Source organism: Centruroides vittatus, unplaced genomic scaffold (assembly GCF_030686945.1).
Source record: "Centruroides vittatus isolate TY-2023 unplaced genomic scaffold, ASM3068694v2 contig_723, whole genome shotgun sequence".
Classification (NCBI taxonomy): Eukaryota; Metazoa; Arthropoda; class Arachnida; order Scorpiones; family Buthidae; genus Centruroides; species Centruroides vittatus.
The window spans coordinates 308,510-336,471 of record NW_027122461.1 but is presented as its reverse complement, the minus strand read 5'-3'; the positions used below and the strand labels follow the sequence as shown (position 1 = coordinate 336,471).

At 31.5% G+C, this 27,962-nt stretch overlaps 1 protein-coding gene and 1 pseudogene across 2 annotated transcripts in view; both read left to right on the top strand.

Moving 5' to 3' along the window:
• The first annotated feature begins 165 nt into the window (after positions 1-165).
• LOC136980751 (uncharacterized) lies at positions 166-4,516 on the top strand (annotated as a pseudogene).
• Positions 4,517-8,850: 4,334 nt separating this feature from the next.
• Positions 8,851-27,962, top strand: part of Use1 (Vesicle transport protein Use1) — a 29,665-nt gene continuing 10,553 nt past the window's right edge. Inside the window, exons 1-5 of one of the 2 annotated variants that reach the window (XM_067276968.1) lie at positions 8,851-8,959; positions 14,149-14,201; positions 20,193-20,271; positions 20,346-20,511; positions 21,535-21,716. In XM_067276968.1, coding sequence (XP_067133069.1) covers positions 8,858-8,959; positions 14,149-14,201; positions 20,193-20,271; positions 20,346-20,511; positions 21,535-21,716 — 582 coding nt within the window. In that variant the 5' untranslated portion in view covers positions 8,851-8,857. Of the gene's footprint in view, positions 8,960-14,148; positions 14,202-15,712; positions 15,846-20,192; positions 20,272-20,345; positions 20,512-21,534; positions 21,717-27,962 lie in introns of those variants that run through there. The other variant, XM_067276969.1, reaches the window with a different exon arrangement.

The window sequence follows — 27,962 nt, the reverse complement described above, 5'->3', positions numbered from 1 at the left end:
GTTTTTCGTTTCTTTTTTTTTGTAAGTGGATAAAGCGTTTTTAATGAAGAAATTTATATAATTGTGTACAAAATGGGCTTAAATAGGTTTGGCCGAAATTTACGTAATGGAAAGGGGAAATGCAGAAACAATAAGTCAGTGAATAATTTCATAATTGGTCAGAGAATGTCGGAATCAAAGATGGAATTACCTGTAAGGACCCTGCAGGTATGTAAAAAAACATCGTTTATGAACTTTAAAAAATTCCTCTCATTACAAATTCAGAAACCAATATTGAGTAAAGTTATATAATCGTGCCATATTGTCATTATTAACCAAAATCAAGCTTTTCGGTATTGTATTTCTACGGAAATTAAAAAGAGTATTCTAAGCATCATTACGTTATTGGCTGTTTTCTAAGAAAATCCCTAAAATTCCTTTGCAGGTGAAAACGCCCTACGCAGAGGGATTAATCTCTCAAGCTGACAACACTGCTGCCGCTTCTAAATTTAAATTAATAGCGAGGTTGAGGCCGAAGTTATAAACGCGAAAACATGTACGTCGGACGTTCAGCGCCGCTTTCCTGTAAGCCTAGAAGTTTGACAATGGCGTTTGAAACGTCGAGCGTGATTCCACTGACTTTCCAAACATCATTGTCAAACTTCTAGGCTTACAGGAAAGCGGCGCTGAACGTCCGACGTACACGTTTTCGCGTTGAAAACTTCGGCCTCAACCTCGCTAATATTCGGTAAAATTCCGTTAACATGGCATTTGGTATGCCGGCAAACCCAATAAGCGGGCATGTTCAGCACATCTTTTGGGGGAGTTTTGTGCAACTGGTATTCGTCTGTATTTATACGTAACTAGGTAGCCAGTCAATTAAAACTAAAAATAATATTTAATCAAAGAAGACACAGTCTGTCCAAAATATTTTTGAAACCCGCTTTATTTCATATCACGTGTTCCAGAACACCCTTTGACGACCGGACCTTTCCTTTGAGGCTACTGGGCCGTCAGGTAAAAATCGTTTCTTTAAAAAAACACACAAAAAACATCCAATTAAGATAATAAAGTTAAAAATCGGACTGGCGGGTCTGACTGTGACTTCTTTGATTAAATAAAAATTGCCTAAACACGGAACTCAACAACTAAAAATAATAATTAAATTTAAAAATATTTTACTTAAATTAAAAATTTAAAACTGTTTTTTATATCGAAACATAAACCAAAACCGTAGCTAAAATTGGTAAAATATGCAAAAAATAATTTTTTAAGTATTTTTTTTTTTTTTTTTTTTTTTTTTTTACTCTTCTGTTCTAATGTAACACGTGCAGCGAAGTGACCGATCACGTGGTCAACATGTATTTACTCCCGATTGTGACTAACCAATAAAAATCTCTAGCGGAATGATACCGACAAACTGTTGGTTTATAGCAAGTTTGAACCTGCTATAAACCAACAGTTTATCGGTATCATTCTGCTAGAGCAGTGTTTCCCAAAGTGTGGTACGCGTACCTCCAGGGGTACGGGAAGAGTTTAGTGGGGGTACACGCTGCACCGTGCTTCGGCTGTTCCTGATGCAACAAGCAGTTTACTTTTTTTCGATTACGAACATAGAAAAATAATAAAAAACTTCGTTACTTCTTAGCGGTTTCGCCCGGTGCTGTGATTCTGTGTATTCCTCCACCTTATGGCCAAGACAACAGCGTCACACAAAAACCTCCAGTATCTACACATTGAATTGTTACAATGTGCGCGTGTGTATTTTTAGCTTTTGTGCGATTTTTCTAACAGGAAAGGTTTGTTATAACAGCTTTAGTATTAATAAAAAGCTAAAAATGCCGAATAAACCAATTTTTCTGTAGCTAGTTACTACAACTAACAATTCTTAGCAGAGACTTACTTTGACAGGGCTTTTAGAAAGACGAAAATGAGACCTAAAGTCCATATCACTATATCTAGGAACAATATTTTCCACATAGTCTTCTATTTTGGCTTTTTCGATTTTTCATTTGCAGCAGCATATAGAAATGGAATATCCTCGTTATCTTTGGTTTTTGATTTAAAGTATATGCAATTTTTTTGACGAGGGGTACTCAGCATTAAGAAAATTATACAAAGGGTACACAGATGTCAAAAGTTTGGGAAACACTGTGCTAGAGTCTAGAATTAGCCAGAAAAGCCTTGTTGTCATTGGAACATGTACTGTACAATTCATATTATTTATAACTAGGGAATTCGATCCCGGGATTATTTCGGTATTGAGGATTAATAAAAAATAAGAAAGTCTTACAGAAATCAGCTCTTTAATCAACAAATCAAAATTTAGACAAAAATTTTATGGTATACGCTAGGGTTTCTCATTTCCCGGGATTCCGGGATAAAAGTGAACTGTTTTCCGGGATATTTCCCGGGTTAAAAAAACAACCAGGATCCCGGGATCCCGTTTGAGAAACCCTAGTATACACCTAGCTAATCTAATCACTCTAACTAACCAGAGTTAAAATCACTCAATCTTCATGTTAGTTACTCTTTTTCAAGCATCAGTGAGATCTCTTTAAACATACATAAATTGAAAAAAACCTTTATGCAAGGCCGGATTTACATAAAGGCATTTGGGGCCGGTGCCCAGGGCCCCAACAAAATAGGGCTCCCCACAAAACTATGTTTAAACAAATTTTTTTTTCAATTACCGCGACAGCCTAGTGTGGCCTAATCACGAGGGCCACAGACAGAGAAAACCAAACCCGGAAAAAACCTATGAAACATATCGGAAAATTCCGGGAAAAATTTTACATGGGTATTTTTCAATTAAATTAAAATAATTAGTTTTACACAATAAAATATATGTATTTTTACAATAACCTTATTTTTAAATGAAATTTACAACTTCCTAGTTGAAATATAGTTGAAAGTACAGTATTTTGTGTAAATTTTCTAAATTATCAAATTTACCTACTCTTAAAGGGGGGCCTCGACCGTATTTGTGCCCATGGGCCTCTGTTAAAACCGGCCTGGTCATTTAACAGGTAACCCAGTGAGAACTGCTTGCCTATTATTTTAGTTCAAAATACAAGAAGTTTTATATTAAAATGATAGGCAAGCAATTCTGTTAAGAGCACTCGCACTGAACGTTTCGCTTCATGCTTCTATTTTGCAACTTTTTTAAAATGATGTCAATCTCAAAAATCTCGGGATCAGGAAAACTTAATCCGGAAAATTTCGGGACTAAAATGTGGTCGGGATCCCGGGATCAATTCCGTCATTATAACACATATCTGAAAGCATTAAGTGAACTGGGTGAAGATGCATCAGAACTTATTGTGGCAGTTTACAGATGTTTTGATTTGCTCGCTGGGAAAGTTATGAAGCTGTGCAAGAAAAGTTCAAGTTCCCATGCGTAGATTTATAAAACACTCAACAACACGTTGGCTGACATTCCATGATGCAGCATCAAGGTTAATTGAGCAATAGGAAGGCATTACTTACTACTTCTTAAAGTATATTCCTTCAAGTAAACAAAGCATAATGTCAAGTGTTTTGTACAGAAGTATATCTTGTTTCTTGAAGATTCCTTCCATGAAAGCAGAAGTACTACAAGGCATTTCGAGTGCAGAAATTTTCACAAAATATACATCATTTTTCAAACAGAAGAACCTCTAATACACCTGTACAGCAAACTGTGGGATTTGCTTCTAAATCTAGTTACTAGAATTTTGAAAGTAAATATTTTTAAACTTGTTTTTCAGTCTAAGTCTGCTATGCCTGATAGTAATGTATGAAATCTAAAGAAATTATTTGCCAAGGCAAATCTTTTGCCATTAGATAAAATTATTTGCAGTGCTGAGGTTGCCAATGAGTTGAGTAAATTATCTCGAAAAGATCAATTGCATTTTCGCAGTTGCTTACAGAAACACTATGTTGTGGCTTTCACATATATGATAGAAGAAGTTCCAATTCGATACAAACTGTTGAAATCATTGATATGTCTTCAACCAAGTAATAGTAATGAAAAAAAAACTTATAAGGACATTATAAGCATTGCAAGAGCTCTTCCATGTGACATTGCTGAGAATACTCTGTAGGACGTGGCGACTACTTCACTTTGAGCGAGTTGAGAGTGATTGGACAGACTCAACAAATGAGAGAATTGATTATTATTGGAGTCAGTATTTTAAATTTATTGACTCCCTTGGGAATGCGAGCTATCCCAGTGTAACCAAATTGATGAAATCAACATTGACCCTCTCTTATGGCAACGCTGATGTGGAACGGGGATTTTCAATTTCTCGCCGGTACTTCCTTCCGATAGAGCATCAATGTCAGAAATAATGCTTAATTCACTTCTGATGATTAAGGAGGGGCTCACTTTTTCAGAGGGAAAATGGCAATCTGGGGTTTGTGTATTCTACAATATTACAATACAGATTTGAATTTTCTCTTACCTTCAAGTATTAAAAATTAAATTGTTTGATTTCAAAATTAGGACGAGATCATTGTCACGAATCTTAATTGGATTCAGTGCATAGATCCGTAACGACCAAACTGTGGCTCACAAGCCACGTGACTCTTCTAAATACTTATTCACGGTACCCCTATATCTGACTTCTATCCTTTATTCTTTAGGAAAATAGTGACTCAACTTTGGTGCCGTCCTTCTCTACACACACGCACGCATGCACGCAGTCTATAGGTTAAACAGTATATAAAATCATTCCAATATAAAATATGGCTCCTATTGTGACAAGGTTTGGCCATCTCTATCAGAATTGCTAGGGATGGCATAATTAGGCTAGCAGAACCCTGGCAATATGGAGCTCCAGTGGTCTAAATACTTGGGATGCTTGGATGTTTTTTAAAATTATATTAAAAATAAAGATTTAAATAAAGAAATATAAAAGAAACTTGAAAGTTTATAATTTTCATTGAGTGGAGCGCTTAGTTGACCAAATGCATACCAGGTTTCTATCGTATCTTTTGTCCTTACGGGGACACTTTTTTTTTCTTAACTCTTTCCGCCCAGTGGGCACTAAGAGGGCCTCTTATAGCAAGCCCATTATGGGTTCGGCCAGGACCACAATGGGGCGGCCGGGTGGTGAGGGACGAGGACCAAACATATCCGGACGGACCACCCCCGAAAAATTCCTGGGGATTTTTCGACCCGTCCGGATTCGATCCCGGGTCCCCCAGGGCGGCAGGCTGCTAACCTTGACCGCTCGGCCATCCGGCCGCTTTCTTACGGGGACAGTATACGCCAGGGAGTCTGTTCGGGTTTGGAGGGTCCTTCCCATTATGCAGCGTGTCAAAAATATCAATTTAGTTGAAAATAATAGTAAAAATGACTGGTGTCCCGTTAATCAACGAGAAACACTTTATTTTTCCGAATCGTTTGATTTAAAACTTATTTTTAACTTTTCTGAGTCACTTTTAGGCATTTACGGCAGAAGAAAGAGGTTATTTAAAAGAACTAAACATTATTTGAACGTCGGACATTCGAATTCCTATACACGTTCAGTTTTTTCTCGCGTGGCTAAGCGATCACGTGATGTCAGTGGACCAATTACAACGTCGGACGTGTAAATAACAATTCGAACGTTCGAATAGCCACTGTAAATAAACTAAAATCGAAAATGGTAAGTAAAATATTTATTTATTTTGTGAAAAGTATTTTTTGGCTTTTAAACGTTTTATTAAAAATTCGTGATACGACCGAAACTTTCAATTTAAATCTCATTTCGAAGATCGTGCATATATTATAGATTTTACCAGAAGTTTTAACATATTATAGTAATTTATGTTTCTATAAAAAAAAACTTTTCTATTTAAATTAATTAATTATTTTTACTCAACGAATTTTTTAAAAGGAATGCGAATATTGTGGCAAGGTTTATCGTTATAATTCAAGGTTAAACGAACACATGATCAGTCACAGAACACAAAGAAATTTTAAATGTAATTTTTGTGGAAAGACATACAAACACAAATGCAGTCTAATAAAACACATAAAAGTAAAACATTTAACAACAACGGTAAGTAAGACTTTTATAATTTGAAAATATTTAAAATTTTATTAAATACAGTTATTATTCTTTCTTACAGGAAGATAGGAACAGAACAGAACCAACAAGTCCAACAAGAACCAACAAGCAACGAGAAGCAACCATTCTATTATATCTTGTTTTAATCATATTTTTTATTCTAGTCATAATAACATTGTATTATAATTATAATTATAATATATATATATATATAATCGAGACGAGTTGATAATAATAATAATAATCAGTGCAGAGCCCAAACGGTTAGGAGTTGAAAGCTGAAATTTGGTACACAGTTAGGGTATGTCACGAGAACGCACGCTAAGAAGGGATATTTCGAAATTCCTCCCCACGGGGGAGAGAGACAGGATTAAGGCTTCCATCAACAATGAAAGTGTTACGTAACAATGGAATTGTCAACAATAAAAGTGTTACGTAAGAATGGAATTGTTGAGAGAAAGCGACGTGCAAGACGCAGATGCGGTTTTTTTCGTTTTTGCGGGAAATCGAACATATTTTTAGACCCATCTAAAAATTTTGTAATTAGTCTGGAAACAGGGGGACCCAATTCTTGCATTCTGTGAAAACGGTTAAGGTTGACTATAGCGTAATAATCTTAATTTTCGCCAAAACGGTTAGGAGTTGAAAGTTACCATTTTGTACACAGTTAGGGTACCAAATTTAAGTACCAAAGTGTTAAGTAACAATGGAAGTGTCAACAATGGAAGTGTTAAGTAACAATGGAGAACGAGAAAACGACGTGCAAGATTTACGGGCACTAGAAAAAAAAGAAAAAAGAAAAAAGTACTATGTTAGAACGTATTCGATTTTCAAATTTAAACAGATTAGTTCGGTTTTTCTCGACCTTTCTTCTCTAGAACATTCGATGAAAACTGAAGGATATAATCAGAACACATCATGAAAATCGAACAATATTAGAACATTCGATTTTCAAATTCGACCTTTCTTTAGAAATACTTAGTTCGTTGATGAAATTACTCTTTTTCTTTTGTGACTATAACGTAATAATCTTAATCTTCGCTATCGTTACTTTTGCCCGAGCAACGCCGGGCCTACCTGCTAGTACAAGTATAATTTATTGAATAATTTTCAATACATAAAGGTCTTTCAATAGCATGTTTCATTGTTAATGAATTTATTTTTAAATTCTTTTAATGCCTAAATCTCTCTTTAAAAAAAACTTGAATATCTAATTAATAACAAAAGAAATTGCAATAAAGTTTTAACCAAGTAGAAGCATTCTCTCGAATAGTTTTGTCACTTCACGTAAGAAACATATAATTTAAAAATGTGTTTTTGGTTTTATTTCATCACATACTGTTGGGCCTTTATATTTGCGAGTTCTGTATTCACAGATTCGTGTATTTACAGTGGTAATGACAAAATTTATTATACCGAAAGTTTGGATACATGCACCTTGAATGATGGTCGGAATTTGTGCTTCTAGTCTTGCAATTAGCATCATACAAATTGGGCATCTCGTGAATTTCAAATGCTGTATGATAGGTGATTACCTTGGTGTGTGCCTTATCTTTAACTATGTCAGAAAATTTTGATGTATTATTTATGATTCTAAAATGTTACTCATTATTGTAAAACTCGATTTAAATCTTTTAGAAACGTTTAGTATTAATAGAAAAAATGCTTAAGTATTTTTGGTGGAATTTTGAATTTTGGCAGGAAGTGTCGACACTCAACCCATAGGATTGTGTTTAATATTTCCTGTCAGTATTGTAATGTAATTAGTGAAAGTTCTCAATTGCGTATCATAATTTGCATAATATTAAATTGTTTAATAGTTGCGTTTTATATTCTAATTCTTCTTAACGATCAAACTTACATAACATACTTTATTACAGCTTAATAATGTAACATAGAAATGATATTATCTAGCTTTAATAGTTAATTATTTTAATGGAATTTAATATTCTAAGAAGACATGCAGATTACATGTGATAATTAATAAAACTTTTAATTTACAAAAGGAACATATATTAACACTAGAACTTCACACAGTTCGTCCACGTCTGAAGAACAAGGAAAACAAAAAAGGCGGGAAAAAACAAGAGAGCACGAGAGCAAAAGAACGGCTAGTGTTGCCACTATAAAAAGCAGATCTTGAAAATGTTTTAAAAAATATTTTCCTTATTTTTCAACAGTAGTAAGGAATATGTGTCATAACAGCCCCAATTAGCAAGTTTTTATTGAACGATCAAGCGCACGATCTGTATACAGTTCACACTATCGAACAAATGAAATTGCTATCAACTCTTCAAATGAAAACAGGAAGCTTGGAGAACTCAAACCAAGTACCACATTCTGGAGATGCATACAACAGATTGTCTGTGGATCGTGGTCTAAACTTCAAAGGCGATTTTAAAACAAATTATGTTTTAATTTCATACACCTCTTTCGTTTTAACTCCAAAGTTAACAGAAAGTGACGCTCGTTTCGCCATTTGAATATGACCGATAAGCTATAAATTATGGCTTTGGTTTGTAGAAGTATATATATATCTATTACTGCCACAATATCGCAAAGCAATTTATAGCACTGTACGTTCCTTCGCGATACAATTGCGCTATAATATATAGCGTCAACCTTCATCCCGCGGAGTATTGAAAATACGGAACTATACCAAAATTTAATTTATATTTATTAAATCGATAAAATATTTTATAACCTATAAAAATAATTAATATAAATTATAAAATAATTATGAAAATATTATTTTTTATTCACCGAAATCAAAAAATAAAAAATAAAAATCGAAACTTGTAATTTCGAATTGTCGATTTGGCAACACTGAGTCATTCAAGATGGCTCCTATCTCGCGTTTAGAAGTGAATTTCTGTCGTTTATTGGAACGATGCGAATCAATGGTATCAGATAGAGTATCGGGAGATTGGAGGCTGGAAAAAGTTAGAATAAACTTTATAACTAAATTATAAATGCTAAACCATTTACTTTAAACAAATTATTTTGATTATTAGTAAACAAAGTTAGCTAATAATTAAAATAATTTGCTCTCTGTTCCTCACTCTCGCCTGTGTGGTCGTAATAAACGAGAGCGTGAAACGTCATCGTCTCTTCTCGCCACATATTCTCGCTCGCGCCTGCATAGTCGCACCCTAACATTGCATATTATACAATGTGTAACGTGAGTTTGGGCCATTGTTGATTGCGGTAGCCAAAACTCGCCATAATTGCCATGCTTAGATACTATCTTGATTCTCATTGATATAGTGGGGCATTTTGCAGACATAATGGGTATACTGTAAAACACAAGATATTAGATGGTATATGTAAATAAAAATCTCAAGGATGATTGTTAATGTATCAGTAGAGCAGCTTGGATTCAAATTCTAACCATTTTCCTGTTCTTTTACTCCGGTTTCTTTCCCCGAATGCTAGAAGTTCTGTTGTGGGTTTGCACCTTGCCGGGACGGGGAGTTTTCCGTGTTTTCTCTACATATGTAATGCTTGAATAGGGACTGGTTATCCTTAAAAGATCGCTCGGAAGGCTTTCCTCCTAGGCAGATGGCCTGAGTGTTGCATTGCTGTAACGTAACAAAACAAACGCTTGTGTCGGCTGTCATATGTTGAAATGTTGTAAGTCGAGGAGCATCTGTATGAGTTTTGTATACGTAATGAAGTGTTAAAGAAAGGGAATGGTGATTTATGAACAAATGCATAAAAAAAGTATTTTTGGTAAAGCATCTACACCATCAAATTTCTTAAATTTTTATCATTTTTTGAAATTTAAGCATTTTTTATCGCATGACAAAATGGAAGTTTGGACGAAGGAGAATGTGAAAAAGCTTATAACTGAATATTGGTTAAGGTTTAATCTCTTAAATATGATTTCCAGCTATTACGAGAGAAATGTGTATGGAGTTACAGAATTGCAAAAGTATTCTTGTGCAATGTCAATGACATTAGAAAAAAATAATGATAAATACTCGGAATTCTGTATTCACCTAAATATTCAAAAATTTTTAAATCCCAAAAATGTGGAATGTTTACGTCAACAGTCTATCGATCGAAATGATGGTGTTTCGTTCCCTGCTCCTTTCTGACATTTAATCTATAAAATTTGGAGTAAAACATTGCCAGCTGCAAGTGTCTAATGTATGATGTAGTCATGTAGACAAGTTCTTCAAATAATGTTTATTTATCAAATCTCAAAGTTTATAACCTGTTATTATATAGATCAAATTATAAATTATATTATATTGTTATACTAATATTATTGTTCAAATTCCCTTAAATTCAATTTCTGATGCAAGAAATTTCATCATGCAGATGCGCCTTAAGGCCGCCACACACGTTCGGGAAATCCTTTGAGGAATAACTGTGCAGGCCTAGCCTTGAGGAAATCCAGAATTTCCTGTCGCCCACACACGAGGAGGAAAATCTCTCAGTTAAATTGTTTTATTGCCCTGTAAACGAAAACTCTCTCCCCGATTTTCAGTCGGTATTGTTATTTTATTGCACTTAGAAGGGTTCGATTTGTGGAAAGTGTACGTGTTCAAATCAAACTGCCACTTTGTATTCTTTCAATTTGTCATTCGACATCGTTTTGTTTCTCCTGTATAAATCTTTTTTACATTATCGCAAGTACAATTTAATCTATACACAACTCCTTTACATTTTAAAACATTAAATGATTTTTTTAATAAGGTTATTTTTTCATTTACTTTTAAAATTAGCTCATTTGAAAATTCATTACATAATTAATTAGCTCTACATATTAAACCATTTCCCTGCTTTACTTTGTCTTGTTGTTAAAATATTATTTCAAATGGTCGTGTTTTAATTTATTCCGATATTAGAAGAAAAAAAAAAGCAAATATAAATAATTCTCAATCACATCCGATATTATTACAAATTGTAAAAATTATTATCGCAAATTAATTTTATAATTAAAGTTTAATAAATTATTTTTAATTATTAATCTTATGACAACTTAAAATAATATTTTAACAATGTTTTAATAAAACATTAAAACAGATATTAAACAGGTATAGGTATTAAAACAATAATTTTTTTTTAAATGTAAAAGAAAATGATATTATAGAGTATCGAGATGTTTTATGAAAACTAAAGAAGTGAACTGAAAAGTTTTCTAAATATTAAAATTATTTATAATTTTAATTTACTCGAGAAAGTTTTGATCTGAAAATAATTTTAACTTTTATTATTTATAACCTAAAAAATTAATTTTTCAGGTTATAAATAATAAAAGTTAAAAGGTTATAAAAAATAATTCTTCCAAAGATTCACGAGACATTGTTCTCACTACTCAGCGGCCTCACAACTGAACGACACTACAGCACACACGTTCAGTCGGCCTGCGCAGTCCAAAACTGTGCAGGAAAATCAAATGGTTTTTCGTTTCTACTCCGGTGGACTGTACAGGCTGCCGAAACTGTACAGTTTTTACTCACACACGTTCAGGAATTCCTCAAGGTCAGGCCTGCATAGTTATTCCTCAAAGGATTTCCTGAACGTGTGTGGCGGCCTTTAAGATTCTAGCTCCGAATGAGATGGTATGATGGTCTTAATGTCTCACCTGTGTGTTCACTCCGCTAGAGGACTGATACAACGTTTAGGATCTTGGACTTTATTGATTATCTAGAGGGGGTTCACACCTGGGGTTGCTACCATCTCAATCAGAAGTAGAATCTTATCTATATTTTCTTGTCAATAAAATCTGGTTAATTTGTTTACAGCAATATCTCAATCAGTGAAATGTGTTTAGAAAAAGTGTAATGTAAATTTTGTTTTCTGGATAGGTTAATTAGTAGATATCCTGAAAACTAGGCTGATTAAAATTAACTGAATGTGGTATTTATGCAAATTACAAAAATTTATATATGTATCCATATTATTTAATAATTTGATGATTATTTCTTAATCAGTTAGACTATCCTCTGTGGATTTTAATCCTTTGCCTTTAACTTTTTCAGTCAGTTAGGAAAAAGTTCTGACATCATTCGTTCTTTCTTATTTGCTGCATATTGTATAGTTAATGTCTTGGAATTGCAGAAATGTTGAGGCTTTAAAGATTATTCATTATCTGGATTCCCAAAAGAAGAGTTACTTAATTGGTTTTTTAACCTTATGATACAAAGCATCTTTGAACATCATTGTTTTGTCTGGCAGATATTTAAGAAATTTGTTTCATCTGCATTGAGAATGCCATTCATGTTATAGTTTCATACAATTTCTGGTAAACTTTTCAGCCACTTCATTTAGTTTTCCTCGCTCAGTTTTACACTTTTATCACAGATTTAATTGAAAACTATTCCGTGCCTCAAATTTATTCAGCCACCTGCTACTTGCTTTAAAATCTTAAATTTCAAGTTAGTGAAATATGACTTATAGAAATACAAAATGTATTGAATCTGAGGAAGTCAATTTGGACAGAAATAAAATGAGTTTAGTTAAAATGATCAAAATCTACCAAATTATTTTTTTTTTTTGACATTGAAAAGTAGAAATAATTCTGATAATTGTCAGATAATAAAATATTTATAATGCTAAGTCCACAAAAAAATATAGAATGAATTGAAAATTGGGACAAAACAACGCTGGCATTGACAATGTTGACAGCTAGAAGTGGGTTGTAATAATTGCACGGGCTGCCCGGCAAGTGGAAGGGACATTTATCAAGCTTTTGTTCCTTGCTTCAATGATTTGGTTAATTGGCAATTTGGACAGTCGGCATTCTGTTGGATTTTGTCGTTTCCATGACATGCAATGCATAAGTAAATTTAAATTGAAGATGATAAATAGTTAAACAGTCTATCTGGAGTGGGATGCATCTCCATGGTAAGCAGTTGTTGATTTGTATCTCATTCCAGATGAATCTTTTCATCCTGAATATTCTAAAATCAATTTATTTATTTCTACTTATACTATTTTTATTTATTTAGACTAGAGGTAGGTTTCTAAGCTGCCTTTCATCCAGATAAATAAAAATACAAACATCCAAATTACACAATAACTTTGTAATCAGTTATCTGTGTTATAACCCAATTAAAATCTGATGGTATCTTGTGTTCTCTTCATTGATTTAAAACTTGCTCCATTACCAAATGTATTTTTTATCTTTTCGTACAATGAGGATAGAACTGTATAATAAGTAGGAATCTTTTTTTTTTCAGTAAAATGATAATTCTTAGAATTTAAAAGTTTAATGTAATATAAGCCTCATTCACCAATTGAATAAATTTTCATAATCTTCATATCACAAAAAAAGAAGAGAATTAAGTTAAACAAAGAAACTCTAAGTAAAAACTTAGTTTTATTTGCAAAACATTACAAAAACTTGTTGAACCAATGCTTCATTTAAGGAGCTCCTGTTTTATTTAATCAATAAGATCATCTAGCTTTTATAAACACATTAAACATTCTTTTGGAATGTTTTCATATCCTCGAAAGCTTTTATCTTATATAAATCTATTAATTTTTTTGATCGGGATGATAATTTTGAAGAAAAGGAGGAGGAAGAATGTCCATTGCATCTGAATTCATAATAAAAAAGTGCTATAAATGGAGAGCGACATATATATATATATATTTCTTTCTTTGTATTAAATGTTGGGAAATCTTTTTGAAAGCTGTTCTTTGCAATTTCTATTTAAAATTATTTTTTTAAATTTATCTTTTGAATTACAGTCAAACTTCAATTTAATGCCGCTAAATAGAAGCATTAACTCGGGTGTGGTGTTAAACAAAAGTAGCTCAAATGGTAACGCCGAGCAACGTGGTCTAAATTTGGTGACGATAATGTCATTTTCTATGTAAAGTCATACATTTAGTAATTTTCAGACACTGAATGGTTCCCTATTTTATGCTTATAAAGTTCACTTCATAAATATTTATTGGCACTTTATGGGGGTGGTGCTATTTAGAAGTGCACTATATCAGTTTGGATGTTATTACCTTGCTCCATTTCTGAAATTATTTTTAAGAGTAAGAAGTTTCTTAAAAAATTACGAGAGTAGTTTTAAATTGACTCATTTATTTAATTTTAATCTTATTTTTATTTCTTAAAATTGCATTTAAATATATATATATACATTCATTTTTCTTTTAACAGTATGTTGCTGCTTTGGAGAAAAAATTAACAGAACTTAAGAACATTAACACTTGGTAAATATCAATTCAGTTTTATCTTTTGTTGTTAAAAGTTTTTAAATTTATTAATATTTTTAATTAAAAAAAATTATTTTGTTTTTTTAACATAGGGATTTTTTAATAATCATGATTATACAACAGTTGTATCATAATTGATCACTAATGAATAAATAGTAGTGAATAGAATAATGAAGTGGGTTGTACTTATCAGTTTTTACAAGCTCTCATCATAGTCTCCAGCCTTGTGTGGCTTTGTTGACAAATGTCTGGAAAGCTCTGTTGACAGAGGGTAAAATGCACAACTAAAATGGCATTTACCTTGTGTAAGAAATTTCTCAAACACCACTTATGACCTGTAATTTGCTGCTTGTTCAAGAACAGCTGAATTCGCTACATAATAATACTTGCCACAGCTGCTGCAGAAATAGAATTGGGAGATCCTTGAGCATGCATCTCGACATGTTTCCTTGTGATTTTGACTTGTTCCAGAAACCAAAGGAACCTTTATAAGGCTAACAGTTTTCATTGCCAGATGCCATTTGTAATTCTAGCTGCAATAAAATGGTTTGTGTGCTCTATTCGTGAAAATGGCTCTGCCTAGTTTGGAGCACAGTACCTACTAGACATTGGGCAAAAAATATCTCATGTGGTCCATGGCCGGAATCTATGTGGAGAGCCTGTAAAACTTCAGTAAATAAAACCCACTTCATATTCTTTTATTCCTTAGTGATCAATAATTAGATATTTTTCTTATATAAAACTGTATAAATAAAATAATTTTTGTTTATCGTTTAAACTTTATTACAATACCTATATATATTTGACAAGATGAGCAGATGTTTCTGCTGAAACTGCTTACTATATAGAGTTAACATGGTTTTTGTTCCAATTACTTAATACCTCATTCTAATTTATTTTTATCTATCTTAATGATGCTCCGCGTCCTGAAATGTGCATAAGATCCTGTTAAGGTCATGTAACCTGTGCTAATATAGCATGTTTTTGCTATCATACTTCACATCAGCTCGGGCGAGATTCACAAAACATATCATACAATATAATATCTAAATCCAAGTCAATTACCAAACATAAGTGTGTGAATTTTCAGATTATTTTTGAGCTGTATTAAAACTTATTTATTTAAATTTGGTATTATAACAGTTAATTAGTATAGTAATTAACTAAGTTTAAATTAATACAAGTCTGGAAGCAAAGATTGGACAAAAGTGGTTAGCTTAACCAATGATATGTGCTATCCATTATACAAGAGTTGTGTGTCAAGATTACATCATTACAGCATAACCACTTTAAGCTTCATTCTGATGATGATTGATTAAATTAGCTGCAATATAGCCTGAAAATAATCTGGCAGTTTAGGCTTATTTTCGGTAATTAAAGTATATCTAACTGAAAGGGAAACTGTTTAAGTGAAATTATATATATTATTAACAAAAATTATTATGTAGCTTTACATACAACAGTAAAATGTAGATGAATATTGTAACACTTTCTTTGTTTTCTGCTAGAGTCTTTTATCAAAAACAATTAGGCGTTGTGATATTCCAACCTGTGCCTGGTGCAACATGTTTTGGGAAGGGACTGAAAGGGGAACGGTATACATTTTGGGATGATTTCTGCATTTACACTTTTTCAGAAAGAGTAAGTGTTTCAGATTTTATTACCATTGTAAAACAAACTTGAAGGAGTTTGAAGAACAAGTTTTAAGAGTTTAGCTAGCATAATTTATGAAAATTAATTGAGTATTGCACTTGTATTAATTATTTAGAGTACATGTTGGAATGTTACAATGGCAATTTGTTTCCAGCAAAAGATAGCGGGTCTGTGTGATCTTTTCATGAAAATGGATAGAGCACACAGTATATGATGTTTATACTTTTAAACAAATACCAAATATACAAATATGGGGTTTATACTTTTAAACAGGTATTTATAATGGTTTTTTAAGTATGAAATCTAACAGTTTTCTTGTCCAAAATGTGGGTTTTTGAGAGTGCTGTAGCAATTTTCAGCTTCAGAATTAGAAACACTGATTATGCTATATCCTCATTCAGTCATTCTTATCAAGTAAATAACAATGTAAAGATTAATCAAACTGTATAATTTTCATTGAGATAAAAAAAATGGTAGCTAAATATGAATGTGTTGATCTTGATTTAAATGCTAAAGCAGACACACTGAAACAAGTTGAGGTAGGATATTACAAATAAATTTAGCATTGACGTTTCATCGCCATCAAAATTGATTAAAAACCAAGCCAAAATTTTTAAAACATTCAGAAATCTGTTGTTAACTTTTCCGGCAACATTTCGTGGTGCCATCTGTCATCATATTTAAAAACTTTTAATATTTTTAACTATTATAAAATGACAAGAAGTTTAATTTTGAGGATAGGAATGGGTTTTATAAAAAATTGTAAATGCTAATAACAAGTAAAATTGTCATTAAGTCCGACCCTACTGGAGATACACACGACCCTCTTTATTTCCTCATCCTCTCTATCTTTAATCACCAAAATTTAATAGCATCAATCCCTCTAATAAACAAACTTTCCTGTAAAATTTCAGAAATTTTCACAAAATGCACAGGAATTATTAAGCTTCATGGTGAACGAAATCATACCCTCCACACACACTAACATCCACACATACAGAAAAAAACCAAATGTTTTTGCATTACTCGGCATTTCAAGCTGTCTCGAGTCTAAAAAATATAAAAATCTCGGGGGGGGGTCATTTTTCGATTGATTGCCATGTTTTTTCTGTTATATACAGTATAACGACTGTAAAAGTAAGAAAAAACTTCCACTCTTTGATAGTTGTGTCAGACTGTAAGCAAATGTGTGTGATTGTTTTTACTTTATTTGATTTTTTAATTACAGTTAAAATGTATTAATAAAATTAATATAATTTAACTGACAAAGACTACTATCTGGATGAAAATATTTACTTTTTTAATGTGACAAATGTGTTCCTTAATTTCAATAGTAGTATACAGGAAAATCATCATATACAGGGTCTTCCAAAAAGAATGATACTATTTTAAATGGTTGTAATTATGTTCACTGTTATCTAAGAATGTCATAATGTACAGTACATTAAAACATTAGATTAAATTGTAATGGGCAAATTTTACATTTGCCCATTACAATTTTCAATGCATGCATCTCATGTCACACAGCACACATCCAATCAATACTCAAATTTTTTGTACACTTACTATGGCATATATATTGTCACTTTTCCCAATTCTACAGCTCGTGCAGGTTACTCATGTTGCGCAGTGACGAGTGATTCCGACTTGCAAACTGAAGAACACAAAACACCTCTGCTGCAGGATCACCATGTATGTTTACAGCATTTCCTATTAGTAGTAGCCAATGAGACATTTAAATGTGGGTGGGAAATGAAACTTGGACGGTTACTCTATTGATTGGTATACATTGTATACTTCTCAGAAAATAATTAACTTAATTACAGTCATTTTGGAAGACCCTGTACTTTAGATATACCGATAAGTAATTATCTGTGAAATTAATGTTTCAGAAACAATAAACAAAAGTTACAAATATTGAATTATTGTAAAAAAGCAAGTAAGAATCTTAAATATGTAACTTGCGATGAAGTTTTGTTTTGCATTACTCTGCAATTTTTCTGAAACTATTAATAGAAACATATTTACTTTCATTATGTAATCAAGTTTTTTTTAAATTTATTGCTATAATGTTAATTAAGACATTCTTTTAATGCAAATAAATGATATATATGTTTAATAATTGTCAAATTTAAATATTTATTTTAAATTTAAAATTCTCTAAATCTAATATAACTTAGGTTTAGATGGTTTTAATTCAAAGATGCATTTGTTTCATCTAAATATGCTTCTTCTGATTTCTGGTTGCCATTATTTATTTGAGAAATTTGTTAATTAACAGAAATTTAATACAACTGAACCTCCAATAACAGCCACTTCTAAACAGCAACCAGTTTTTTTGGAACATTTCTTTTTGAAATGCGTACAAAATTAACCTACAAATGGTGGCCAGGTTTTACGTTCTTATCAGTGGCTGTCATTCAGAGGTTTGTGTGTATTGTTATTATTAGATGATGATTCTTAATTTATTATTATTGTAGTATTTGAATGAATCTGTTTTATATGATTGATTGATACTCTTACTGGTATAAATTGTACAGAAGATGTATATGTCTAGTTTTGTAACTAAATGAAAAGACGACCTAATGGCCGAGCAGTTAGGGTGGCAACCTACTATTCTAGGAGACTCGGGATCAAACACGGTTAGGTCAAAAACCCAGGAATTTTTCAGGGGACGATCCATTTGGATATGCCGTATCTGTTACTTGTCACCCAGCCACCCCATTGTGGAGCTTGTCAAACCCATAATGAGTTTGCTAAGAAGGTCCTCTTAGTGTCCAAAGGACAGAAAGAGTTAAAAAACAAAAAATATAGGAAAAAATGAAAAATGGACGGATATAATGTTTTATATCATTATTGGGTTGCAATTTGAAAAAATTCCCACTGTCTGTCCTTGCTTAATCTGAACAACAGAATTAGATAGATGAAAGTCGAGACCAGATATGGAAAGCTTAGAAGGAGGAGGCTCCGATTAACTATATATGAACTTCCAGTTTGCTCTGGAAGTCACGTTATTTCAATTCAAAAATTTTCTTCCGAAAGGAGTTAGATGACTAGCAAAATTCAATTGCTAGCAGGAAAAGTTTGATGTACAGGGGTAAGACACTACTAATTTGAGGTGGATAGTATATATAAATTAAAAATATGATTAAAAATTGCAGCCTGGCATTGTGGCGATGTCACAATAAATAAATGTTCATTTATAATAGAATAATGTAATGAGTTCAGTAAAGAATTATGATAGATTGCTTGCATTGTGCAGCTTATTAGAATTTTTGGCTAGAGAGTGACCACAAATTCATCAAGCATTGTAATTAAAAGTTATCTACACTCTCTTCTCCACTCTATACACAAATAAAATTTTTCTCACATTCTTTTAGACATCATCGTCCACATCAACAGTTTCTTGTAAGGATTTACAAATCTTAAATTCAGTTTTCAGTCATTCGACTCTAGTAAATTCGAGTTGAGAGGTTTTCCTTTTATAGTGACTTAAACAAATTGTCAAATTATATCAAATCCGAATGTCAAGAAAGCCACGCTGTATCAGATTCAAATCCAATCCATCATTTATGGAATTTATCATTGAGATATTCTTTAACTGGAGACAAGATCTTATATACATGGCTGCTCTATATATACAAAACAAAAACTTAGATGCTTGCATTTTAATAATTATCTCATAATTATTATAAGCGAATTTACAATGTGTTAGATAGGGATTTGGGATCGACGGAATAAGACAGTGCAACACTCGGGCAGTCTGCCAATGCCAAGAGGGCTTCTTATGGGAATCTGACTCCTATTTAGGTATTAAACATTTGAAGGAAACTTGGAAAACCCCACGGGTCAGCCCCATTTGCGAGATGCAAACTAACTGCCTGAATTTGGTGGTTTTATACACTTGGCCACTGATAGGCCAATGTGTTAGATAGATAAAAGATGTAAACTCTACTATTTTATTAATTCATATGCCTCTGTGTCTTTATTTATACAATTTACTATGTAAATATCTACTAGGACATATTGTATTAGTAGGACTTACTATACTGGTGTCTGGGTTCTGCAAATTTAAGAAATCTATTCAGAAAAAACAATCTTTATATCTTAATAGGTGAAACAGGTTAAAAATAAAAATTGTTTTTCTGAATAGGTTTTCTTAAATTTGCAGAACCCAGACACAAGTGTAATAAATCCTACTAATACGATGCATCCTAATAGACACTTACATAATAAATTTACTATTTTATTTTTATAATGTAACATTTCGAGATTTAGCTTTTACAAAAGAAAATGCATATTATGAATAACAAAAAAATAATTTTTAAATTTTAGCCAACCTTCTGTTGAAATGTTAGCTGAATATGAAAAAAAAGTAAAATTTCTTAAAGGGATTGTTGAAGCCGAGAAATTAGTAAGAATTTCTGTCTAAATTATAATTTAATTTTAATTCTTATATTAAACTCAGCAATTTTTGGTTATTTTCAGCCTACTGCTTCAGAGAAAGCCCTAGCAAATCAGTTTTTATCTCCAGGTTTGTCTTCCTCACCGAAACATAATAAATCTAAAGAATTGCATCTACAAACAAAAGCTCGTTATTTACAGGAAATGAGAGAAGAATTGTTAGACAAAAAATCAGATTTTCAAGTTTTTGGTATGTTTCATGAAACTAGTTTTAAATTACTACATTAATTCAAATTTAAGAAACACTCTTTTTACATTTCCACATTTATAAGATGGTTCATCTTAAATTCAGAATACTCTTTGTCACTCTTCAAGGCTTGAGATCATCATTTGTTTTTTTTTTTTTTTTACTGAGAACAAGCAAACATAAAGCGCAATGTAAACGAGGCAAGAAAACAGAAATACTAGGAATTTGAACTTTTGTAGTGAAATGAAGACAAGAATGAAGTATGCGGGGCTCATTAGTTTCGAAGCTACATCATACAGTGTGTCCAAAAAGTTGCTGTAAAGTGGAAAAGGTTAAAGTAAAGTTTTAAAGCAAAGTTTTGCATACAATATTGCAGTTTCTCCTATAGGAAATGCAGGAAATGTTCCCTATAGGTCCTAAAATCCAGAGGACAGGTCTTGGGACCTAGCAGGCCAGATTCCACAGGAGATTATCCTTCAGCAAAGAAGTCTAAATCATAATATATGTGAGCAAGCAGTAACACCTTCTACAGCCAAATGGAAATGTGAGACTTATGACTTACGGATCTTGTATGCAATCCCATATGTATAACTTTAACGTTATTACAAATTTCTCATTGTACAGTAACTTTATGGACACCCTGTACACGTTACTGGAAAGCCTTGTTATCATCTGTTAAATACATATCATGGAAGGAAATAATAATGTAGTTTTCTTTCATAAATTCTTTTAAATTACATTTACTTGTAATTATCAATCAAGTTTTTTCTTTGAAAATTTTTTTTTTAATAATTGGATATGTCTTAAATTTGAATTAATACAATATAGGTTACATTTTATATTATTACATCTAAGAAACTAAAGTGTATTAAGAAAGTATTTTTCACAACTTATACAGCAAGAAAATTTAATAGATTATTTAAGAATTTTACAGCAAGTCTACTGTATATGTCATAAATATTGAATAATTTTTACTCTGTTTACACTGTTAAACTTTAAGTAAATATTTTTGAATAACAATTGTAGATAATGGCGATTTGAGATTACGTCAGAAGCATGAAGAAGACAAAGAAAATCAGGACTTGGATGCTGTACTTCGTTACCATCACAGCATGCAGGAGAAAGTGGCTGAAGAAATGGTGGCACTGGCACAAAATTTGAAACAAAATTCCTTATTAGCAGGACATTTTATTCGTAAAGATACAGAGGTATGTCAAAACTTTAGATTATGTATATTTACCTAGTACATAAAATGAAAAGAATTCAATATTAAGTCATACAAAGTACAAAGATAATATATATAAGTCACAAAATGTATCTAACTTTCATATATTATTGAATTAAAAAATATATTTGAGATTAATTTTGTTCATCTTAAATATATGCAACTAATAATGCACATTCAACAGTGTCTTATGAAAAATTTTAGTGTTAAAAAGTTAAAGTTCAGCTTTATAAAGAAGTCAAAACTTTTTTTTTAAATTTCTTTTTAAGAAAAAGATTTTAAAATAATTCCTAATCAAGTAATATTTTTTAAGTAAAGAAGAATATTTCTATATTTTATCTATGATAAGAGAAAAAATAAATGATTTGTAATGGAACCTCGATTACTTTACACAGTTATTTCATTCATCAAAATAATGTTAGTGCACTTGTTACAAACGCGCTTTACCTAATTATCTTAGCAAACAAACATTCGTAACGTCTGCTTACGTCATATTGTGATAGTATCAAAAAGTATACCAGTTAAACGAAGTATCCAAAATTATATTAAAATATGTTATAATATAAAATAATATACACCTTCAGCTTAGTTCAATAGTTTAACACAAATTTTGTTTTTATTCTATTAATATCAGAAAGTAAATGTTATTTGTTTCAAAATTGTTAGATTATAATTAGCATAATTTTAAAAATCATGTTAATTCTTTGGAATAAGTTTAAAAATTGTATAAAGGCAATTAATTACAATGGGATTGACATGTAATGAAGTTAATAGATGTAAATGACACGATGTTGTTGCGACTCGTTGCAAAATCCAAATATTGCATCTACATCCTATATCGGCGATTCTCAACCTTCTTAGCTCCGCCACCCCCCAAATAGTAAATATAAATAAAATTAATATTTTGCGACCCCCTCTACCCGAAGGAATAATAACCAATTAAGAAAACAATTTGCTTTTGTGTGTTTCTAACGTAGATCCACGTATGGAGAAAATTTTAAATGAAAAACAAATGCAACCATTACATTAATTTATTTTCTTTACATGTGTACTTATTGTAAGTAAAATGTTTATAAGTTTATAATAAATGATTCTTTCTCATAAAATGATTTCATTATTGTTTCGCAACCCCCCTTTAATATCACCACAACTCCCATGTTGAGAAACGCTGTCCTATATGATATTACGTGCGCTTAACAGTTAGAATGAAACTGTTTCTTTTATATATTATTAAAGATAAATTGAAGTCTTGCAAATGAAATTTAAAATTTATAACATTTAAATATTTTTTTCTCTAAATATCAATTAGTAAAATTTATTTAGTATAGTTCTATTTTTATAAGTGTAAGTTTGCTAGATAAGCTGGTATTTTTATGTTAATATTTTTCAATTTGTAATCTGATATTTTATATTAATCACATTGCTAATAATAATAATGTAACTAAAAATTAAAGTAGTTAGAATTTCAAGGATTATTTACAAATAGAAACAATATATAATGATTAAAATTAAAAACTTGCATCAATAATGAGTCATTTAGATTCATTTACCAAGCACATTTAAACTCTATTCCACCTTTTTACTACAGGCACTTCTCACTTAACAAATCAGTTCCATTCATATGACTAGGTCCTTGAGCAAATTGGTTGATAAATGAGAAGCTTAATTGTCTTATTTATTCTTGAAAAAAAATGGTGTAAAAGAAATTCCAGCTCGATAATTTTTATTCTACTGTAATTTGCATTTCTTACATATAAAAAAATACTGAAAAATTCTGATCATAAAAATACATTCAGCAAAAATTATGGAAATGTTGTATGAAAAAAATTAAAGTTCATTCATTAAAAAAGTTATTCAGATGAATAGTTTAGTCATCAAATCTTTCAAAAGCTGGTGGCGGTTCAAGGTCATCAGTTTCATCATTGGAGTTATTAGCAAGATTATCGGGAGATATAGAGGGCCCAGGTAAGAACGATGACAGCAAGAAAATGAATCTTGTCGGGGTAGAGTTCTGGATGTAGCTTTCTAGAATTTCACTTGTGTGATCTGCTTTGTAAGTTTTTCTTGGTAAGTTTTACAACAGCATCGTAAAAGTTCATTCATTTGCCGTTCCACTTTCATGAACTGTTCAACATTCAGATGCGTAACCCCTAGTTTTAATATAGCTGCATTCATTTTCAAGAACACACCAGTAACCCATTTATGTAAACTTTTGCACTTCCATTCTTTCTTTCTTTTTATTTCTCTTCCAAGTGCTGCTTCACCTCTAACTCTGTTGCTCTTTCTTTGAATGTTGGTATTTCTCTAGGTGAAGCCATACTTTTTCTTTTTACTGATATCTTGTACACAGTAAAGTACAAATTTATAAACAAACTATGTAATCTTCGTGTAGTAAATACTGATCAACTGCAGGAACAAGATGAAGACAGAGAGAGAGAATTCCTGGGACAGACTAATACTACATTCTCACACAAACCACAACTCACTTTAATCCTGATTGCAACTGTTGTCAGTCAAACGTCGAGCTGTTCGCACAGGCAGTTTGCTTGAGAAGAACCCGGCTATTGCATGCGATGATAAAACTGACATAACTACTTGATAAGTCAAGAACATCAACAAACAAAATGGAAGTTTTGGTTAGAAATAAATACTTTTTCTTGCCATATATCTAATAATAGCCAGATCTCATCATCTCTCCAAATATCTTTTTTTTATTTCTCTGTTGATAGCCTGAAACCTGTTCCACAGCCATCTTATTTCTTCTCGCACATGTGGGGTTGTGGGAACTCTCTTATGACTGGATCTAGTTTCAAAAACTCTCGTGTCAATCATGATTGAACCTCAGTTCAGTTGAGATTGAAACTGTCGAGAGAGGTCGCACCACAGCACAGTTGCCAATCTCATCACAATCTAGATTGAAATGCTCGATGCAAACGGGGTATAAGAAAGGTATTCCCCATACTGAAGAGCTGGTTATAAGTCCAAATAGTCATTAATTAAACTCATAGATTGTTAAGTAAGGAGTGGCTGTATTTATGAAATAATTCATATAGTTATTTAGCAGTTTTAAAAAATTAACAGTTCTTAAATCAAAAATAAATACACAGTAAATCAATTTACAAATTTTAAAGCCTATAAATAACAGTGGTGCTTCATACTTTGAATTTAATTCATTTCAGGAGGTTGTTTGAAGTCGAATCAATTTTTTCCCGTTACAAATAATGGAAAGTGAATTAATCTATTCCATGACACTGCAAATACCTGTTTTGATAAACTTAAAACATCAAATACACAATTTAAGGTAAAAATAACACAATTAAATGCCTTAATAATAAATTTAGAGACAAAAACCATAAATAAAATATGTAAATACTGCATAATAAAATGAAGATTGCATTTATTGGTCGCACACTGTCGACTTCGTCATCTTAGCATAGATTTATATTATGTTTAATGAGTTTTGGAAAGGATATAACAATGTACAAACAGCAAAAAGAAATTGTAGTGGGTGTTTAAGAAAATGCTCCTAAACTTCAAACATGTCAAATGTAGTTCAAAAGGTTCCATTTGAGAGATTTTGAACTAAAGGATACAAAATGTACTGGGCTTCCTAAAGCTGTTAACGAAAAATAATTGCATGAAGAAATTGTTAAAATTTGACAAATAACACGCAATATAGTATATATAACTAAACACACTAAAAATAAAGCTAAAAAAGCAGTGAAAACATACAAGCATAATGGAGGAGTGAGAGTGAAATGACTTGGACAGGTAACAAATTGCATTTATGCTTTGAGTGCAGTTCGAACATCGAAGCATCGTTTGAACTCCGAGGCTAATTTTTGTCGAATTTTGCTTTCAAACTCTGAAACATTCAAATTATGAGTATAAAAATTAGTCTCGTGTGGAGCTGTCTTTAGATATTGTATTTATTATATAATATCTGAAGACAGCTCCACACATTTAATGTTTGCCAAATGCTGAACAAACATTTAGTCAATATTGAGTGGTGTAGAGGATTTACTTGTGACATTATCCCACAATATTCGGCATTTGCCATTTCCCACACCTTGTCAGTATATTGCTGAATCAAAGGGAATGAATCTTGGACAAACATTTGTAATTCCCACAATGAACTGATACTTGGAAAATAAGGGTCGATTTACACGCAACATAGCAATACGTACAATAAGAACATATATATATTGGCTGGACCACCAGATTTAAATTTCCATGATTTTTATTTTTTGGGATCATTTGAAATCTCTTGTCTACTCTATGTCAATAGAACTGTGACAGAACTAGAACTGGTCAAGAATGCATGTAATTCTATTATTGACAGAAATCAGCCTAGAAATTTAGAGCAAGTAAGGCATCAATGTTAAAGCATTTCAAGGGTTGTTGTTGAGAATGGCAACCACTTTAAACACCTCAGACACTTGATTACTTCTTGTTTTCTTTTGTTCTTTGGAAATACGTGCAGATTTGCTATGTAGAACTTATCGTATATCATTTTTGTGTTCCTGTGTGATAACTTCTACACAGCAATTTTGTGGAACTTGTCTGATGTAAAAAAATTAGAAGAAAATAACTCTTTCCTATGTTTTATGATCTATATTTATTGGAACTTTTCATTTAGTTTTCAGGCATAGAATATGTATACGTGTTTATTCCGACAGTTACAGTTCATCCTGTATATCAACCTACTCTTTTAAGGGCTTGTTTATTTTAATAACTAAATATTTTTTAGCTTCTTATCCCTAGCTTTAGATTCTTTAACAGTTTCTACAGATGCATAATTTCAGAATAGAAATACATATAATATTCTATACTTAGAAATTTCTGAATTACATTCTAAGATGGTAAGATCGTTTTATCACGGGATTAGTATTATTAAATGATCTTTTATAATTTTTCGCAAATACAAAATGTTCCGTGAAATTTTGTATTTATGGAAAATTATAAGATGAAAAAAATAGATCTAATATATCGGAAAATATTTGCTTAAAAAAAATAAACAAATTGATTCTTTTAGTGCTTAATAAATACAAAATACTGCTTTATTAGAATAAAGTCTTAAATGTTTCCAGTCTTTTATAGATCTATATTTCAACTGTAGTTTTATTTCTAGATTGGTGGGTATAAAGGACCAAATTATGTAATTTTTCTCTAATAAAGCAGTGTTTTATATTTATTTTTCCATAAATATTTTTATTTCGAAGCGAAAGAATGCAGAGAAAAAGTTCACGTATAGAAACTTCTTTGATGATTGAAAATATAAAATCTAGAAATTTTATATTGTAAGAATAATACATATTCATCATTACTCACAATGAGATTGCTGGATAACGATTAATGGTGCTTAATATATCCGAGTGTTATCACTTATGAAAATTTCTAAGGTTTAATCTTTACTTGAATCCAAGTTTGTAAGAATAGCAAGTTGATATCTTTATCGTCTCACCATCTAATTGCTGATAGCGAGGAATTTTCAATCGTTTTGACTTATTTGATCTGATGTTTATTATTAATTTCATTCATACAGTTATTCATTATGTGATGTCATTTGCCTATAACACTTCTATCACGGCCAAAATGAAACTTGTTAAGAGCATTATATTTACCATATAAAATTAAAGCTTTGAAAGTTTTAAAAAAAAAAAAAGTGCTGTTTTGAGTTTATTTATAAATCCATGACCCATTTACAAGGGCAATGCCATTTGTAGGTCATGACTCCTAGATTGAAAAACACACACACTTACAATTTGCATTACTAGTATTCAAAATGATTAATTAATAGAAAAAGAGATCTATAAAAGGTATTTCGACCTGTTCTAGAGAAAATGCGCCTACTGTTTTTAAGAAAAAACTGTATATAATTATTTAAATTAAAATATATGATTTCTTAAAGTGTTATCAACTCTGCGGATGCTCAAAAGGAATTAAACGAGATAACTCAATCAGATATTGACATTTTAATAGATTGTAATTATATAAACTTATATCCTTTTAGTCTTTAAAACTGATTTAATGCAGAGAATTAATACGAAAATAATTCGCGAATGCTTTCTAGCTTTGCCGCTCGTTGTCGGGGACATAAAATGCAAAACCGTTCTTTCGTATATAAATGTCTTCTTTTGGTAATATGGCAGGTAGAATGCTAAAAATCTAGAGAAAGAACCCATTGTTCTTCATGGACAGAAATAACAGCCATCACCCTGCATATGTG